Here is a 15,548-nt window from a genome sequence, read left to right as displayed (position 1 = left end):
ACAGACCAGACTCTCCAACGGCTCTGCAAAAAACACTCGAGGAGGTAAGAAGCCGGCCAAGCATGCCATTAGAGAATGTTGTGGCGGAGATACTCTCAAGTGATTGGCTCGTACGGACAATCAGCGGAGGCGTCGCTGAAGCATCTTCTCGGCAGCCGGCTGATTGGAGGGCTGCCGAGGTCGCCTCTCGCCGTCTTCATGCTAATAGCGATAGCGATATGGCGCCGCGCTCGCCGCTTGTTCAAGTCGTTGCCTTTCTCCGAACGCGTCTGCAGAATGCTAATGCTGTAGCCTCTGAAGCTAGCCCTGCTGCATCACTGCTACTGACTGTCTAATACGACGATTTATTATTAGGTTGTTTAGTTCTGCCTTTACCTTTTATCCAAGGGACTTAGAGCGAGTTTGTTTAGATACAGAGTCCTCTTGCTCTTGGGTTTCTACAGATAGACTCTGGACATTGGGGAAATCTAACCAAGAACCTATATAGACGACCCTGATGTCAGGGCAGTAGGCTAGGAGGCTCCAACGAGGGATGAAATTGTATTTTGAAATGAAGCAGCTTTCTGTTGCTTGAATCGAGGGGTCATCGAAGGCCAAGTCGTCTCCAAGCAAGTTTAAAACAAGACAAGTAACCGATTACCTATTATTATATAGTCTTTTGGCACTAGGAAAATGCAGTTTATAATTCCTATAATTTCCTGTTCAAATAAATCTTTCTTTTCAAGTCCTAGTCCTCTCTATTGTCCATATAATTCATTGAGTTTCGTATTATATCTCGGGAACTTTTCTCAGCTGTTTGGCTTGGAGATCTGAAGCGATGGTGGGAAATATCTCTGTTTCAAATATATAAATGAAGTTTAATGTGAGTTCTTGTATTTTTCACACATAATATGACCTTCGGCAATTACCTATAATGTATTATTTAGTTTAACTTTTAAGCATATGGGAATTGCATCTTAAGATGATGCATATATTCACTGAATATACCTTTTTAACATTCAAATAAAAGTTTATCTTCTATCGTTATGTTCGAAAAATGACACAGAAGTTTGAACATTTTAAAGTAAGGCTTTAAAAATAAATCTTTTCTTACAGTCAGCTTTCAATCCAATGGGAAAAACAGAACAGTTTCCACATTTATAGTTGCCCATAATTATAATTATCATAAAAAACCCATTATTAGCATTCACTTTAAAGACTATATTAGCTGGCGAGCTACTTTGTAGTTAGTTTGAAAAATAAACAATTCATCATCTTAGATTTACCTTAAAATTCAATACTATTTTACACAGAAAACTCTCAACTTTATCATATGACATACCAAGAAAAAAGGTACAACATTAAAACTTTACAATATATCATCCATCGTCTTGGTAGTTTGTCTATAATATGAGGCAGAGAGTTGTCACTGAGTCACTGAGTCACTGTTTCGGAACAAGTAAAAAAGGTTCTTATGTGTTATTATAAAACATATCCGACAGCACGCTGTTACAATGAATCTCTTACGGACAAACAGAGCTTCACTCGGACAGCGGGAGAAATAAATCGTTCTTCCATCGTCCTTTTTCACATATCACACACATGAAGAAAATATAGTGGGGACCTACATGGGCTTCTTGTGAAAGCCCCCGTTCTGCAAAGGAAAGGAATACATTTCATTAAACACGTCCATCAGGCTCGGTCTTAGTGGGGGAGTTGAGTGTGTGTGTGGTACGGGGTCTGGGCTGAACCTACGTTAGACGGAGTTGGCCTGTGAATCTCCCTCTGTTGAAAATATGCAGAAATGATGCAGTTCCTCCTGTAACAGAAATTAACATTTTACATCTTCCACTACAACACTGTGTATGTTACATAGCAGTCTGTAGGCTACAGTTCACAACTAGTACATGTGTACATTTGGTAAAGATGACTAGACAAGGTTGGGTTTAATCCAGGAGCCAGTTCATTCCTAATCCGATAACATTACAATCTAATAATACATGTACACATCTGGATCAAATACAGGAACATAAAGACATGAAAACCAATCAAACCTGAGACATGAACACCCTCACATTGCTTTTGACTTTGTATGTTTCAACGTGGATCATCGTGTTATAAAGAAAGTTTTCTTAACGTAAACGCACGCGATGCAGGGTTAAAAAATAAAGGTGTCCTCTTTTCGTGAAAGCCGTACGTACTCTGTATTTTTTACAGTAGATGAATCCTTATTTTATACCGTACTTTACATCGTAGGCCTATTTTGAACCACATTTAATAACATATTATCCACCATACTGTACACAGTCTATGTGTTTATACCATTGTGTACACCGTATTTAAACTGTACTTTATACTGTAGGCCTGTTTTTCCCCCCTTCTTAAACAGTAGGTCTATTTTATATTTAAACTGTAGTTTATTCTGTAGGCCTGTTTTCCCCCTGTGGCAAATGGTAGTTCTGTTTTATATTAAAACTGTACTTAATAGTGTTGGCCTTTCCCCACCCCATGTTAACAGTAGTTCTCCTTTATACTGTAGGCCTGTTTTCCCCCCATGTTTTGGCATGTTAAACAGTAGTTCTGTTTTATATTTACTACTGTTCTTTATACCGTAGGCCTGTTTTTCTAGTAGTTCTGTTCCATATTATGTACTGTAGGGCTGTTTTTCACCCATGTTGTATAGTAGTTCTGGTCCTATTTAAACTGTACTTTATACGGTAGTTCTACTTTATACTGTACACCTGTTTTATACCGTAGGCCTGTTTCCCTCCATATTAACAGTAGTTGTTATGTTAGCCTGTAGGCCTGTTTTATACTGTAGGCCTGTTTTCCCCCATGTTAACAGTAGTTCTGATACATACGTATGTTATACTGTAGGCCTGTTTTCCCTCATATTAACAGTAGTTCTGATACATATGTTATACTGTAGGCCTGTTTTATACTGAAGGCCTGTTTTTCCCCCATATTAACAGTAGTTATGATAGAAACGTTATACTGTAGGCCTGTTTTATACTGCAGGCCTGGTTCCCCCCCCATGTTAACAGTAGTTATGATACATATGTTATACTGTAGGCCTGCTTTATACTGCAGGCCTGGTTCCGCCCCAGGTAAACAGTAGTTATGATACACATGTTATACTGTAGGCCTGTTCTATACTGTAGGCCTGTTCTATACTGTAGGCCTGTTCTATACTGTAGGCCTGGTTCCGCCCCAGGTAAACAGTAGTTATGATACACATGTTATACTGTAGGCCTGTTCTATACTGTAGGCCTGTTCTATACTGTAGGCCTGTTCTATACTGTAGGCCTGGTTCCGCCCCAGGTAAACAGTAGTTATGATACGTTATACTGTAGGCCTGTTTTATACTGCAGGCCTGTTTCCCCCCCATATTAACAGTATTTCTGATACACATGTTATACTGTAGGCCTGTTTTATACTGTAGGCCTGTTTCCCCCCCAGGTTAACAGTAGTTATGATACGTTATACTGTAGGCCTGTTTCCCCCCCATGTTAACAGTAGTTATGATACGTTATACTGTAGGCCTGTTTTATACTGCAGGCCTGTTTCCCCCCAAGGTCAACAGTAGTTATAATACATTATACTGTAGGCCTGTTTATACTGCAGGCCTGTTTCCCCCCCAGGTCAACAGTAGCTCAGTGTCTGCCCGGTGCCTACTTGCTCTGGATGCCCCCGCCGGGCGGCAGGCCGGGGATGTGGATGGAGGCGAGCACCGTGAGCACGGCCAGCAGGTCGGGCTCCTCCCCGCCGACGCACAGGTCCTCGTAGATCTCTGGGGGGGGGGGGGGGGGGGGGGGGGGGGGATAAACCATTATGAATGTTTATCTATGTCTAAAGGACATGGAAACTACAGAAAATATAGAAAAAGTCCTATACAAGGATAACATGATTCGGGGAACGGGGGGGGGGGGGCTCCTAAACAAATCTAGCCGCCACGAGCCTCAGAGCGCCGGCCCTGCTGGTGAGACGAGGGGCCTGAGGTGAGTTAGAAACCCGCTGGGTGAGCCTGGCTCCTAAGCGGACAGAATCAACCAGCTGTCACTCAAAACCCTGAGTCCTGCAGGTAAGATTTACAAACCAACTGGCTAGCAAGTTAGACTTTGTCATGCTAGCAACGTTTTATAAAACAACGTTGCGCCGACTGAATGCAGTCCACCAAAGCGTGTTTGGCGTTGGACCGGTGAAACGCGTCGATATCAGGGGGGGGGGGGTGGGCGGTGTGTTACCTGCGACTTTAGCTTCCAGCAGGTCGTCTAGCTCGGCCTCTTGATGCAGGGCCTCCGCGGAGAGCTGCGGAGCTCCGGGGAAACACAGCAAGATGATGCTGATGTTGTCCAAGCTGCCCTGTCGACACATGCGCATTAACGGCTCATTAATAACAGCTCATATGACTGCCATGTCACTGCACTGTGCAGCCAACGCTGTGTGTGTGCCTGTGTGTGTGTGTGTGTGTGTGTGTGTGTGTGTGTGTGTGTGTGTGTGTGTGTGTCTACACATACACACACACACACACACACACACACACACACCCACACACACGTGTGTGGGTGTGTGAGCTGTGCGTGTATTGTCATGTGTCTAAGCTGCGTGTGTTCACGTTATGTAACACCGCTGCTGACAGGCAACACAGCTAAATCTGTCACAGCTCAACTGTTTATCCCACCGTGTGTGTGTGTGTGTGTGTGTGTGTGTGTGTGTGTGTGTGTGTGTGTGTGTGTGTGTGTGTGTGTGTGTGTGTGTGTGTGTGTGTGTGAGTGAATGAGTGAAGGAGTGAGTGAGTTTCTTTGCTTTGAAGAGAGAGAGAGAGAGAGAGAGAGAGAGAGAGAGAGAGAGAGAGAGAGAGAGAGAGAGAGAGAGAGAGAGAGAGAGAGAGAGAGAGAGAGAGAGAGAGAGAGAGAGAGAGAGAGAGAGAGAGGGAGGGAGAGAGAGATAGCTCAAGGGATTCCACCACACATCATTCATCAGTCCTTGCCTCTGGCCTCCGACCCACACAACCACAACATGCAGGTCACCTCCATGATGCTGTACTCTAAATATATATTCATCTCTTCTATCCTTTAGAAAGTTACCACCGTGATGACCGTGATGCCTTCACTGCATATAGTACCATGTGGTGTACGCTGTATTGTATCGATACAAATATAGATATAGATATATTAATCTATCTATGCTGTATAAGATAGCATTGTAATCCTGTAATTTCGGATATAGTAGTTGTAGTATACATACTACTGTATATAAGGAGTGAGGTAGAGCTATAAAGTATTATTGTCAACTGTAGGTATTTATAGTATTCCAGCTGTGAGTTAAGTAAGGCGGGAGGCAGGAGGAGGGGCTAAATCCTCACTATTTAGAGGCAGGAGGAGGGGCTAACCATTCAACATGTAGAGGCAAGGGGAGGGGCTTAATCCTCAACTTTTAGAGGCAGGAGGAGGGGCTTAATCCTCTCTTTGTAGAGCCAGGGGGAGGGGCTTAATCTTCTCTTTGTAGAAGCAGGGGGAGGGGTTAACCTCTCAACTTGTAGAGGCAGAGGGGAGGGGCTAACCCCTCACGATATAGAGGTAGGGGGAGGGGCTAACTCCTCACCTTGCAGAGGCAGAGGGAGGGGCTAAATCCTCCCCTTGTAGAGGCAGGAGGAGGGGCTTAGTCCTCACACCGGTGAGGCAGTGGGCGGGGCTTAATGCTCACCTTTTAGAGGCAGTGGGAGGGGCTTAATGCTCACCTTGTAGAGGCAGAGGTCGATGACCTGCGCGCACACGTCCCGGAGGTCCGTGCACACGCGCAGCCGGCTGTGCACGAAGGCGCACAGCTCCTCGTTGGTCAGCGTGTCCCACACGCCGTCGCACGCCAGCACCAGGAACTCGTCGCCCGGCGAGCGCTCCACCACGCACACCTCGGGCTCCGGGGACACCATCTGCTCCTCGGGGGGCCGGTTCTCGGCGCCCTTGTAGCCGAAGTCGCCCAGGGCGCGGGACACGGCCAGCGAGCCGTTGACGCGCTGGATGGAGACGCAGCCCCCGGCGTTCTCGATGCGCTCGCGCTCCAGCGGGCTGTAGGGCTTGTGGTCCTCGGTGGAGAAGCACACCTGGCCGGAGCGCGACAGCACGGCCCGCGAGTCCCCGCAGTTGGCGAAGTAGACGTAGCAGGGGGAGATGAGCGCGGCCACCACGGTGGTGCCGCCGCGCTCCCAGCCCTCCCGCCGCGCCACGCCCTGCAGCTGGCGGTCCGTCTGCAGGAAGCCCCCCACGATGCCCGCCCGCACGCGCTCGGGGTCGTCCTCGCCCCCCATCTGTCCTGGGGGAGGGGGGGGGGGGGACACACAGGGGGGGGGGGGTCACTGGGGGGAACCGCACTCAGCTGGAGAACCTGGCCTGGGGGGCATCCACCCTGGGGGAGGTAGCCCTGGGGGACCCCCACTCTTGGGGACATCCAACCTTCCTGGGTGAGGACCCCCACCCTAGAGGAGGACCCCCACCCTGGGGGATCCCCACCCACCCTCGGGGACCCCCACCCTTGGGGACCTCCAACCTGGGGGACCCCCACCCTAGAGAACATCCACCCTGGGGGAGGGACCCCTACCGTCGGGGACCCGGCCAAAGAGGTGGACCCCCGCCCTAGAGGACTCCACCCTAGAGGACACCACCCTGGTACAGGTATGTGTTCCTGCTGTCTGTGTGGCTGCTGTTCTCCTGGTAGGATGACGTTATTGTTCCTCAAACAGTCGTAATGAGGCCGGGGATTAGCATGGGTTAGCATGTAGCCCGGTAGCCCTCCAACGCCTGACTCTCAACGGTTGAACTATGTCACATGAAAATAGAGAAATACTAATTATACTCAAATAAAGAACCATATGAGGATAATAAAACGGGCATACAACGCAAAACCCATGCGTCCGTAGAAAGGCAGTAAGGATTTAAGCAGGAAAATAAGAATATAAATGACGTGTTATGTAAATAATGCTAATGAGATGAGTCACGCGATGGCCCAGAAACCAACAAACACATTGAGCCCCTCAGCGTCTCCCTCCTCCTCCTCCTCCTCCTCCTCTTCCTCCCCCTCCTCCCCCTCCTCCTCCTCCTCCTCCTCCTCCTCCTCCTCCTCATCTCCTCACCTGTGGCCAGCATCTGGCTGAGGAGGTGCTGGGAGCAGTAGCGCGCCACGCTGCTGCCCGCGTGCCCGTCGAACACGGCGAAGAAGCTCCAGTCGGCCAGCTCCCCGCCCAGCTGGGGAACACAGTTGTGGAAGTCCTCCATGGTGGACCTCCAGCCCTGCATGGAGCCCAGGGCGTACGTCAGGCCCCAGCGCGAGCAGCCCTCCTCCACCAGCTTGTCCAGTACCGGCCGGTCCAGGTAGGGGCTGGGCCCCACCTCCACGGGATCCCCTCCCCCTCCTCCCTCCCCCCCCGGCTCTCCTCCCGCGCCGCCGCCGCCGCCCCCACCTCCTCCTCCTCCCCCTCCACCCCCTCCTCGTCCTCCCCCTCCCTTGAACAGGGAGCTGACCCTCCTCTCCGTCTCCTTCACCAGCTGCCGGACGAAGGCGGGCATCTCCACGGGGCCCGGGCCCTTCCGGGAGGTCCGCATGCTGCGAGCGGGGTGGAGGTGGCGCTGCGGTTCCTCCCACCGCCTGTGAGGGTCCGTGGCGGGGGGCGGGCGGGCCTGCTTCTGGCCTGGGTTCAGCCTGGTTCTGTGCCCGGGGTTCTGTCCCGGTTCTGTCCCGGTTCTCCGGCCTGGTTCTGGGCTGCTCTCGGTCCGGTTCTCTCTCCGCGGTTCGCCTGCTCACAGCATGGCCGCCTGCGATGATGAATCTGCTGCGTTGCTCCTCTGCCTTCTCTGCTCCTCCCTCCCTCCTCTGTCTCTCTGTTTCCCAGCCTCTCTCCCTCTCTCTCTCCCTCCTCTCCCTCTCCCTCCTCTGGCTCTCTCTCTCTCTGACTCTCTCTCTCTCTCTCTGACTCTCTCTCTCTCTCTCTCTCTCTCTCTCTCTCTCTCTCTCTCTCTCTCTCTCTCTCTCTCTCGCTGCTCCTCCGCGGTTCACCCACTCACCGCTCCGCTCTCTGTTCTCATCCCTGCGTTCTGCCGTCTCTTCGCAGCGTGTCACTCCGGCTCCCTCTCTTCTTCGTAGCTACCTTGTTTGACCAGCCCTCCCTCCGGCGTGGCAGATCCCTGCCTCCGCCTCCCCATTGGCTGCCTATTTGTGTCCACCAATCACGGTGCAGCATAAATCCCCCCCATCGTGAGTAGGAGCTGAGCCCTGCCTCTCTCTCTCTCTCTCTCTCTCTCGCTCTTTCTCTCTCTCTCTCTCTCTCGCTCTCTCTCTCTCTCTCTCTCTCTCTCTTGCTCTCTCTCTCTCTCTCTCTCTCTCTCTCTCTCTCTCTCTCTCTCTCTCTCTCTCTCTCTCTCGCTCTCTCTCTCTCTCTCTCTCTCTCTCTCTCTCTCTCTCTCTCTCTCTCTCTCTCTCTCCCTCTCTCCTCCGAGGCTGATAATTCCATCCCTCCCTCCTCCCCCCCCCTCTCTCTCTCTCTCTCTCTCTCTCTCTCTCTCTCTCTCTCTCTCTCTCTCTCTCTCTCTCTCTCTCTCTCTCTCCTCCGAGGCTGATTATTCCATCCCTCCCTCCTTCCCTCCCCTCTCTTAGCTAAGAGCCACACCTGTGTGTACATGCAGAGGCTGTGTGCTGCTTATAGCCATACCTGTAAAGTCAGCCACTTAGCTTACAGCCACACCTGTCAGATTCACAGGGAAGTTGGCCATTTAGCTTATAGCAATACATGTCCAATTCACACAGAAGTTAGCCAGTTTGCTCTTTGTGATACCTGTCCAATTCACACAGAAGTTAGCCAGTTAGCTCCTAGCGATGTCTGTCCTATTCTCAGGGAAGTCAGCCAGTTAGCTCATAGCCATACCTGTCCAATTCACACAGAAGTTAGCCAGTTGGCTCATAGCGATATCTGTCAAATTCACAGTAAGGTTAGCCAGTTATCTTATGCAATGCCTGTGCAATTCACAGAGAAGTAAGCCAGGGTGCTTATAATAATACCTGTCCAATTCACACAGAAGTTAGCCAGTTAGCACATTATGCTACGTGTCCAATTCACACAGAAGTTAGCCAGTTAGCACATTATGCTACGTGTCCAATTCACAGGGAAGTTAGCCAGTTAGCTTATAGCGAAACCTTTGCAATCGTTAAGTTAGCCATTAAGCTTATAGCCATACCTGTCCAATTCACAGGGAAGATAACCAGTTATCTTATGCAATACCTGTGCAATTCACAGAGAAGTAAGCCAGTTAGCTTATATTACAGTAATACCTGTCAAATTCACACAGAAGTTAGCCAGATAGCTCATTGTGCTACTTGTCCAATTCACACAGAAGTTAGCCAGTTAGCTTATAGGGATAACTGTCTAATTCACAGGGAAGTTAGGCCATAGAGTAATATAAATGTTTGAGGGAGGAATTTTATATTTATGATAAGCGAAGAGCTGCCTTTAGTTACAGATCATTGTTCTCCAGAAAACAGAACCAAGTTCTCCAAGTTAAAGAACCATGGTTCTCAGGTTATGGAACCAAGGTTCTCAGGTTATAGAACCATGTTCCTCAAATTACAGAAAAAAATTTCTCCAAGTTACAGAACCATAGTTCTCCAGATTAACGAAAGCTGTATGGGTGTTTGTGTGTTTGAGAGAGTGCGTGTGAGTGTGTGTCTGTCTGAGAGAGAGAGTCAGTGAGTGTCTAAAGGAGTGTGTGTGTGTGTGTGTGTGTGTGAGAGAGAGAGAGAGAGAGAGAGAGAGAGAGAGAGAGAGAGAGAGAGAGAGAGAGAGAGAGAGAGAGAGAGAGAGAGAGAGAGAGAGAGAGAGAGAGAGAGAGAGAGAGAGAGAGAGAGTGTTTGTGTGTGTGTGTGTGTGCAACAGAGAGTATGTGTGTGTGTGGGTGTCCAAGCATGTGTGTGTGTGTCTGAGCATGTGTGTGTGTGTGTCTGAGGGAGTGTGTGTGTGCGTGTGTGTGTGTGTGTGTGTGTGTGTGTGTGTGTGTGTGTGTGTGTGTGTCTGAGGGAGTGTGTGTGTGTGTGTGTGTGTGTGTGTGTGTGTGTGTGTGTGTGTGTGTGTGTGTGTGTGTCTGAGGGAGTGTCTGTGTGAGAGATCCAGAGGGGTATCCAATAGAGGATAATTTTAGCCTCTGTTCTGCTGACTGGACGAGCGTTGGAAACAGCCGGGGAGACTGACCCGGACTCACGGGAGGACCCAGCTGAAATGGCCACCAAAGGTAGGAACCACAACACCAGAACTCGGACTGGGTCAGGACCCCACCCTGTAGGTAGAACCGGGTAGAACCAGGGAGCACCAGGACACACAGACGTTCCTGCATGACTTCTGTCCTGTTCTGTCTGCTCACGGTTTGATAGAGAGAGCATGGCCTGTAGCAGAGTCTCTCTCGAAGTAACATGCTCTGGCTCGCGTATGAATACCTTATACATATAAATACACAACGCTAGGAGTGTGGACTGATTGACTGGAGAGTGTGTTAATGATGTATGATGTACATTAATAATGTTAGGTCTGTATCGTAATTAACACGTTGAGCAGGCTGTAGAATCTGGCAGAGCTCAGTGAAGGAAATAAGGGTTGTCATTCAGGCCAGTAGCTTATAATATACTGTGTATAAATATATGTGTGCGTGTGTGTGTGTGTGTGTGTGTTTGTGTGTGTGTGTGTGTGTGTGTGTGTGTGTGTTTGCATGTGTGTGTCTTCCGGTGAGTGTGTAAATGTGTGTGTGTGTTTGAACTTCGACCGGCTCTTTTAATTGTTTCGCTAACAGATCTGACATATCAAAAGTCTTGAGTTTTACAGCTTTATACGTAAATAGATTGAGTTAAGGTCATTCATCTCTGTGTTTCTGCTGGAAGAAATAAATTCTGTGTTGCTGAATGCGGAAAATAACTAGGACTGCTAGCAGTCATGAAAGGTATTGACAGCCCAAAGTCACCGCCTAATCCCAGTAACGGCCCTTTACCTGTGATTCGTGGAGGAACGTCAGTTGGATAAATCTTCCCAATCCCAATTGATTTAGACTGAATCCGAGTCATGGTTTTACATGACATGCCGTTTTTTCTGTTTGATTTAGCGCCCCCTTCTGGCTAAGTGGTGCCTACTGTTTAACTCAGCACCTTTTGTAATTGACACATTGACGTCATCGATTGAGATACGGAAATAAAGCATGCTCCCTACAGTTTTTAAGGGGAAGACCTCCGTGTTTACGAAGAAATATAACTAAAATATAAAGTGTTTAGTTAAACCTACTTCAGAATTGAGTAACATGTAGGATTTGGCCCATGTAGACAGTGGGAGAACTGTTGGACTCACAGCCGTATGAACGCCCTCTCATCGTTCTGCTTGCCAGTTAGTATCATCTGTGATTTAATAATTACCTGATGTAGATCTGAGGGCATCCTGACCCTTCAGAGGAGAGGCTTGTTGCCATGGCTTCTTCTGCTCCCATGAATGGTTGTGCTCACGTTGTGGTCTCAGTTGTGTTTTGGTTTACTGGTACAGTATTTGTTATTTTACGTTTAGCTTTATACAAAACAACGTGCTTCCTACTAGTATGATATATTTAATTGTATTTTTCTTTAACATGGGTTCTCTGTGTGTGTGAGTAGAGCTGGTGTACATCTAATTAATGTGTAGTGTTAACCTGTGAACTGTGTGTGTGTGTGTGTGTGTGTGTGTGTGTGTGTGTGTGTGTGTGTGTGTGTGTGTGTGTGTGTGTGTGTGTGTGTGTGTGTGTGTGTGTGTGCGTGTACGCCTGTGTGTGTGTGTGTGAGCGTGCGTGCGTGTGTGTGTGTACGCCTGTGTGTGTGTGCGTTTGTGCGTGCGCGTGTGTGCGTGCGCGTGCGTGCAGCGGTAGACCTGCTGTACTGGCGCAGCCTACCCCAGACCGGGGTGGTGTTCACAGGGCTGGTGGTGGTGCTGGCAAGCATGTTCCAGCTGAGCACCATCACCGTGCTGTCCCACCTGCTGCTGGCCCTGATGGGGTTGACCACCGCCGTCCGGCTCTACTACAAGCTGCTGGAGCTGCTGCGCTGGAACCCGGGCCTCCACCCCTTCCAGTGAGCGCCTCGACGAAACATCTGAATCCTGTAGCGTTTATATCCCCTTTTATATATATCGAACGTCATTCAAATCCTTTATGGATGGTTCCTGTATTGGGCGTCATATATACACCGTACAAAGCATCAGTAGGTGCGTTTCCATCCCCCTGATTTTATGCGAACTTTGAAGTATCGAATCAGTAAACGGGGATGGAAACACGTAAATTTGCATAAAAATCCCCTAATTCGCAAAAAGGTTTATCCGCTCGCTTGAGGTGGTTTTTGAGAAATGCGAAAGAGAGTAAATTCGCAAAATGGGAGATGGAAACACACTTTTCGAATCAGCTGTGACGTAGCGAACTTTGAACACACAGGACTGACAGTTTTTCCGATTTCCGCATAACGACCGGCCATGGCAACCCTGCCGACCTCAAAGGGTAACGTCATCACCCTATTCCGCTGCAACCACTTGATGGAAACGCACCTAATTCGAATTACTTTTTTGCGAACTTTCTAAAGATTCGCATCACCTTTTAGATGGAAACGCAGCTACTGACATCCTTAGGATTATGATTTAGGGCTTGGGTTGGTGTTTAGGACAGGGGTTAGGTTCAGTGTTTAGGGCTGGGGTTAGTGATTAGGACTGGGGTTAGGGTTAGTGGTTGGGGCTGGGATTAGTGGTTAGGGTTAGTGTTAGGGCTGGGGTTAGTGTTAAGGGTTAGGGTTAGGGTTGGGATTAGTGTGGTAAGAGGGGGTTAAAGCTTTAGGGTTAGGGTTAGTGTTAAGGGTTAGGGTTGGGGTTAGTGTGGTAAGAGGGGGTTAAAGCTTTAGGGTTAGGGTTAGTGTTAAGGGTTAGGGTTAGGGTTGGGGTTAGTGTGGTAAGAGGGGGTAAGAGCTTTAGGGTAAACAGTACCCCGGTGTGTGCTCAGGTCTCAGCTGGACGAGGACGGGACCCTGACGGACGAGGCCACGGTGGCCGTGGTGGAGGGCGCCGTGCTGCGCATCGCCTTCGCCCTCACCGAGCTCAAACGGCTCGTCTTCATCGGCAGCGTGGTCGACTCCATCAAGGTCAGAGGTCACCGCCGGCCCCTGAACCCTTGACCAGCTGATGCCAGCTGCGGGGTCGAGACGTGCTGCTGTTTACTCCTGTTGTTGTTGTTGTTGTTGTTGACAGTTTGCCGTGTTCCTGTACCTGCTGACCCACGTGGGCGTGGCCACGAGCGGCCTCACGCTGGTCATGGCCGGTGAGTTTCAGCCAGCTTGGGTAGCGTTGACCCCGTCACTGACCCCTGGAATGACCCTAGCATTAGCCCTACTCTAACATCTAACCCTGACAGGGGCCCTAGAACAGGGATCACCAACTCGACTGCCCTAAATGTAAAATGTAAATGTAACCAACCCAGGACCACATGAGGCGCCCTCAGGCCTGTTCTAAACATAGCACAACTCATTCTTGAACAACTCTTTCCCACCTTTTTTAAGTGATTGTTGATAATTATTGTGAGGAATCATTAACATGATCAGTTTCTTCACATAGATGTGTATCATTAATCATTAACAATAATAATCTATAACTAAAGGCAAACTGAGCAAATTTGTTGTGAGTGCATCAAACTGGGTGCCCTTCGTATGACTCAGTACCCATGAAGTAGCTCTCAGGTTCAAAAAGGTTGGTGACCCCTGCCCTAGAATGACCTTAGCATTAGCCCTACTCTAACATCTAACCCTGACCCCATCCCTAGCCCAAGCCCTTACCATGAGAAGTGTTTAGTTCCATAAATACATGGGGGTGCTTGAAGAGCTGTTATAAACATGTGGAGCATGTTATAACATGCTAAACTTGTTTATAAATAAACGTTAACCTTGTTATAAACGGGACGTGTTGTAAAATGTGTAAAAATGGTTTAACATGTCACTCTTCATGTTGCAGGTGTGATCACTGCCTTCTCTGTGCCACTCCTCTACAGAAAGCAACAGGTGAGGTTTCAGAGGACCTGTTGGAGGACAGGTTAGAGGACCTGATAGAGGACCTGTTAGGGGACAGGTAGGCTCTGTGTCTGACCTGTCGTCTTCTGACCGCAGGTCCGAATAAGGAGGTTGTCTCGCTCCCTCCGTACCACCACCAAGAGGATCAAAACCATGTGAGGAATCCTGACAGACATGTCCTGAGTCAGACTGGGATCTTCTAGCACACCTGAATATCTATTGATTGTGTGTGTGTGTGTGTGTGTGTGTGTGTGTGTGTGTGTGTGTGTGTGTGTGTGTGTGTGTGTGTGTGTGTGTGTGTGTGTGTGTGTGTGTGTGTGTGTTTTGCAGGTTTATGAGCATGTACAGGAAGGTCATTCCCGCCTCTGCAGCTGCGTCTGACCACGCCCCCACGCCCCCTCCAACACCTGCACCTGTAAGCCCCGCCCCCAAACAGAAGGCCAAGGCCAAGTAACAAGATGGAGAGGAAGACGATGAAGACGATGAAGTTCTGTCACCACACGAGGAACTCTGTGTTCTGTGTGGCGCAGGAAGTGTGTTCCTGTCGCCTATTCCTGTTGCGTCTTCTCTGTGTGTTCAAAGAGGCCTCCTGGTTTTATTTAAAGAGTCCGTCGGTAAAGTTTACAGCATTGTCACTAGTGACAGGAAATAGAGCGTATTCAGTTGGTGGCCATCTTGCGCAGTTGGGTGGCAAAAACCTTCTAGAACCTACGAGGAAACCATGACAACTCAACGGAGAAGCCTTCTGAATTCATTCTCACAATAAACATAAGAAGTAGTCATGGTTTCCGAACATTGTAGATGGTTTACCCGCCCGACCGACCAAGATGGCCACCAGTTGACGGCGGTCTCTCTGCGGTTTGTTCTGTTCCCCGGTGTCGCCGCTGAACCACCGAGGTGTCGTTTGGTCTTAAAGTCTTAAAGTTATTTATGTAAGGAGCAGCGAGAGCTCAGCGCTGCCACAGAATTATTTAGACCTCCTGAAGAAGCTAAATCAATTTATAACAATTATAATTTATTCAGAACCGCCAACTCTCACACATTGAGGTTGAGAGTTAATTCTACATTGCTCTGTACGGTAAAGCACATGGTGCCTTCCAGTGCACCTTGTAAACTCGTAAAGTCGAGTACATATAAAGAAATATGTACTCGACTTGCCAAGAAAGATGTTTGAAACGGGAACATTTCTTAGTTTCCATTGTTGATATACATACTTATGTCTTGCCCAATATTCATGACACTACAACACTATGTAGGCAGATAATTCATAGACAATTCAGAAAATAATTATCACATTTTCTTCTACCTACTTCATCGTATTCTTATTGAACGTGTCTCCAGGAGACCTCTGTGATGATTTTCAAGGTGTTTTACTGTGTGACGTTTTAATAATTAGATGCTCAATCATATATATTTGTATAGGCCTTGTATAGGCCTATAAGCCTATGTATGTATGTATGTATGTATGTATGTATGTATGTATGTAT

At 48.5% G+C, this 15,548-nt stretch overlaps 2 protein-coding genes across 2 annotated transcripts; one reads left to right on the top strand and one right to left on the bottom strand.

Annotated features, from left to right (window-relative positions):
• Positions 1-1,048: 1,048 nt before the first annotated feature.
• Positions 1,049-7,911, bottom strand: ppm1nb (protein phosphatase, Mg2+/Mn2+ dependent, 1Nb (putative)). The gene is made up of 6 exons (XM_030362455.1): positions 7,109-7,911; positions 5,720-6,291; positions 4,224-4,341; positions 3,655-3,769; positions 1,735-1,798; positions 1,049-1,633 (listed from the first exon to the last, which is right to left on the bottom strand). Exons 1-6 carry the CDS (start codon positions 7,575-7,577, stop codon positions 1,604-1,606), a joined length of 1,368 nt encoding a protein of 455 aa, XP_030218315.1. The 5' UTR covers positions 7,578-7,911; the 3' UTR covers positions 1,049-1,603.
• A 2,140-nt stretch (positions 7,912-10,051) lies between these two features.
• Positions 10,052-15,049, top strand: rtn2b (reticulon 2b). Its single transcript, XM_030362522.1, has 7 exons — positions 10,052-10,250; positions 11,886-12,093; positions 13,005-13,143; positions 13,250-13,319; positions 14,006-14,052; positions 14,158-14,216; positions 14,392-15,049. Exons 1-7 carry the CDS (start codon positions 10,238-10,240, stop codon positions 14,513-14,515), a joined length of 660 nt encoding a protein of 219 aa, XP_030218382.1. The 5' UTR covers positions 10,052-10,237; the 3' UTR covers positions 14,516-15,049.
• The last annotated feature ends 499 nt before the right edge of the window (positions 15,050-15,548 follow it).

Source organism: Gadus morhua, chromosome 7, assembly GCF_902167405.1.
Source record: "Gadus morhua chromosome 7, gadMor3.0, whole genome shotgun sequence".
NCBI lineage: Eukaryota > Metazoa > Chordata > Actinopteri > Gadiformes > Gadidae > Gadus > Gadus morhua.
This window is presented reverse-complemented; position numbering and strand designations above follow the sequence as displayed.